Source organism: Trichophyton verrucosum, assembly GCF_000151505.1.
Source record: "Trichophyton verrucosum HKI 0517 chromosome Unknown contig00323_1.f1.exp, whole genome shotgun sequence".
Lineage (NCBI taxonomy): Eukaryota > Fungi > Ascomycota > Eurotiomycetes > Onygenales > Arthrodermataceae > Trichophyton > Trichophyton verrucosum.
In genome coordinates, this window is record NW_003315430.1 from 11392 (window position 1) to 15257 (window position 3866).

General features: G+C 49.5%; 1 protein-coding gene across 1 annotated transcript; it reads left to right on the top strand.

Moving 5' to 3' along the window:
- Positions 1 to 2909: 2909 nt before the first annotated feature.
- Positions 2910 to 3410, top strand: TRV_04077 (uncharacterized protein; the record flags this gene model as incomplete). The annotated part of the gene is made up of 1 exon (XM_003021763.1): positions 2910 to 3410. The coding sequence occupies one exon, from the start codon at positions 2910 to 2912 to the stop codon at positions 3408 to 3410; it is 501 nt and encodes a 166-aa protein (XP_003021809.1).
- Between the last annotated feature and the right edge of the window lie 456 nt (positions 3411 to 3866).

Below are 3866 nucleotides of genomic sequence, written 5' to 3' on the forward strand. Positions count from 1 at the left end.
GAACAGAATAGCCTCCAATATGCAGTATTATTCATCGTAGTTTAAATAAGGTTGGCTTGGCTGATCATATTTCGGAGCCCAGCTCCCGCTTTTTCGCACGATGTTGAAGAGGATATCAGACCAGTACTAAAGCTAGCTGAGACGGTATGAATCGGAACGTTCAGCGCTTCTTTTATGCGCAAGGAAGCGGTCCGCTACCTTATTAAGGATTGATAGGCTCCTTTCGGGTAGCTTGATTAACACGGGACACCTTTGGGGGAGGGGGTTGCTTGACGAGGGAATCGAAGTATGTAGGCCAAAGTTAGTTTTCGTGGGTATTATGTCTTGAATCACATTCCTAACTCGTTGGATCTTGCCTCACGATAATTGAAGCAAGCGAATACGTAGTATTCAATCGTGAGTGTCCAAACCTCGTCTCATCATGTTGCAATAATGGCACCAGTATTCCGTACGTCTATAAAGTCGTCGTTTCCCTTCGGTTTTTGCTACAGGCAAGGGATGAAAATAAATGCCACGCTAAACCCCTCAAAGTTAGTGTAGTTAACACGTGATCCATTCACAGCCCTGGAGCCCTGGAGACATAAAAACTATCGCGACAACAAAACGACAACCGTTTCAACACGGCGTTTGATGCGAGGAAGAACCAGGGAAAGCTCCCTAGCTGTCGTGTCACCAGTTGTGGTCCATCTTGCAAGGGCCCCCCAATACTGAAGGGTTCCCCTTGTTGGATCACTCGCCAAATCTGGGGCTGGAGAAGAGACACTGGGGAGGGATGTCGGTTTCAAGCCGAACCCCAGGCCTTCCCCGCTGAAGCAGACGACGATGAAGAAGCAACATCATCCTCGCAGTCTGTGAGAGTGCACCTTGTGAGCATTCTTTCTTTTCTCTCAAGCCGCGTAATTAGCTGGTGCTGGCACTTCTCGGTTCGGAAGTTGACGAATTAATTCTCAACGTCTTCTTTTCGTGATCCTACATGACCATTCAGCAGGTACGCGAGGTAGACTTCCAGCTCTGACCCAAGGACTGACGATCAGCTAGGGGACGTCTGATTATTTCTCTCACCGTACTCCGTAGCATATACTTATATTAGTGTTGCTGTCAAGGTGCTCAAGCCTCTTACTCCGTCCAGCGTCTATTAATCAAACAACGCAACATCACGGGCGGCGATTAACTAAGTATACTATACTATAACCACGTATACTGAGCATGGAGTATATACATGGGTCAATTTTACAGAATCAACGCACCTACGGAGGATTTTTGGGATGTAGAGGAAGCACGTACGTGAAAGAGGTCAGCTGCATAAATATGGAAGTTATTCTTGACAGCGAGAATTAAGATTTCTTTGAATCGGATTCGGAGCATTTTGTGTGGCTCTTCGGGTGATGGGATTTTTCCACTCTGCAGCCAGTCAGAAAAAAATGTGACAAGAAACCTTTCTTGTAAATGCAAGAGGGCGGGTATTCGATAATCCAGAAAAAGGAATGGCTTCGAATATGAGCAAGTTGTTGGAAGTTTCTGGTAGCCACCGTGGAGCAGCGATTCGAAGACACTGGATGCGGTGGAGTCACAAGGAGGCGCTGTCCTGGTCACCCAGCTGTATCAGGTGATGGAGAAAAATACATCCCCTAAAGGAGCCAGAGCCCTAGCCTGATCAAGCGACTCCAAGCCTTTTGGGCTTTCTTGAAGAAGGCATGAAAAGCACTGTTGGGACGGGTCTGTCCGCAAAGGTTACGTTTGTTGTCTACCGGCATACTCGGAGGCAAGAGCCGTGAGCTGGCTCAGCGGTATTAGCGCCTAGGTGCTTGCAGCCCACTCACCGGAGGCCTCTCAGCCAGCTTGGGCCATGGCCCTATGCGTGGACGGAGCCGTGGAGGAAAAGGCAGCAACGATGCTCGCTTGCTGCTTTATGCTGGACACTCGCCCCGCAGGTGACCCCCTTGCAATGCTCGTCGCTGCGCCGCGAGTGGCCGAACTAGTGTCAGGTTGGCGATGGCCTAATCCACTCACGATCGCCAGAAAGCGCCTCTGACGAAAGGAAACTTGCTGCCCAGGACCGGAATGTTGGGGGAATGCAAAATGCAACAGCAATTCTCAATCTGTGCACACACTCTGAATCGTGGGAGTAACAAGACTTTTTTAAATGAAGCCTCACTTCCACCTGTGGCTACAGGGCCTGGTAATTCGCGAGTGCAGGGATCAAGTTGTCAATTCCATGCGATGAAGGAACGTCAGGCATTCGATCCATGAATGGTCTCCATTTCTCCAACCATAAGTGCTTGCAAGCTAGCCGCAGGACCAGCCCGAAGGGCCCAGGCCCTCCCCTCCCATGCCAGGAAATGGGAAAGGAAAAGAAAAAAGAATATATGGAAAAAAAGACGTGACTGACAGGGGCCTTGTTCACTCCTTTCCTGGACTTACTCCGGAGCAATTTCAGGAACATAGTTGCGGATACAGATACATAAGTTGCTGGAACCGCTCCATCCCATTCCATCCGGGACCTCGCCTGAGAGTTACCATCGTCATTCCCCAACCAACGACCGTCATCAAAACAACTTTCTTGTTTGCCGTTGTGACGCAGCACAACAAACTTTACCTCCTTTCTGGCCGTTCTTGTCTCGCAATTCGAGTCTCATCATCCTTGCCTTCAGAAACCCAAATGGCTTACTTATAATCCACAGGCTGCTGCACACCTTGGTGGCGGGTAATTGCACAATTATTGTCGAACTCAACACCTTTTGTTGTTGTTTTTTTGGGCAATTAATTTTGTGCTTTATATTTCTATAAAAAACTGCTTTCCCCTTTACTTCTCTCGTTTGCCTGCACATATAACAGGAAGCTGTTCCTGCTGGATTCTACACAATCGTGCTCAACCAATTTCTCCCAACAAGCCTTTCCAAGGTTTCACAATGCCGGCATATCGGATGCTTGATCTCAATCCCTTATCAGCCCAAGAAAATACCATGTACTCTGGACGCGGGGGAGCAGGGAATTTTCACCCCCTCAAAAACAGCGCCATAACGCCCTCCAGCTCGATATCAAGCACTCGCACGCTCTCCTCCCGTCTAGGATTTAATGCACGACAATTGCTCCCAGGTGGTCGCGGAGGGCTTGGCAACTTCCACAGCTCATCGGAGTACGCGATCTTTAGCTTCGATGAGGAGCTCGAGCAGCAATTGAAGCGCGAGAAGGATGTCGCTCCTGTCTTCCATATCGGCCGAGGAGGCGCTGGCAACATGGCAGCCGCCGCCGTCCCAGACGCTCCTATCATGAACCTCTCCAAGAAGCGGTGTGGCACAGGAAGCGTAGGAAGCTCGTCAGATGGCAGCTCGTCTAGCGGAAAGGTCAAAGATTGGCCACGAAGGAATTTAGATTCATGGCGCGGAGCCTTGAAAGGGATGCCATCGTGATCTATGTGACCCGGGGACGGCTTCTGCCTACATATCCCCGCTACCGCCGGCTGTCGTTCCCGCCCTTGGCGACCAAACGCCAGTCAAGGTCGATGTCGACATGGGCATCTCCAGCTTCTCCTCTTTCTTGCATTTCCTACGATCATATGCATCCCCACCGATTTGCCATCGTTGTATATCATAGCGCCATCTGAGCCCTTTTTTTCTCTCTCTTTCTTTCCTAACCCTCTACTTTCATTTACAATTATTTTAACGACCGATACGACATTCACGATCCACCCTGCCTTGCCTTGAGGAGAGGGAAACAAAACAACAAAAACAACTGCTTATTGGATTGAAAGCATTCTTCAACCGCCCCGCAACATCCAGCAACGGCTTTCCTCTTTTTACTTCTCTCCCTTCGGGGACGCAAGTCTTTCCTTTTTTTCTTCTACAACCTACTCCGCCAACGACGAT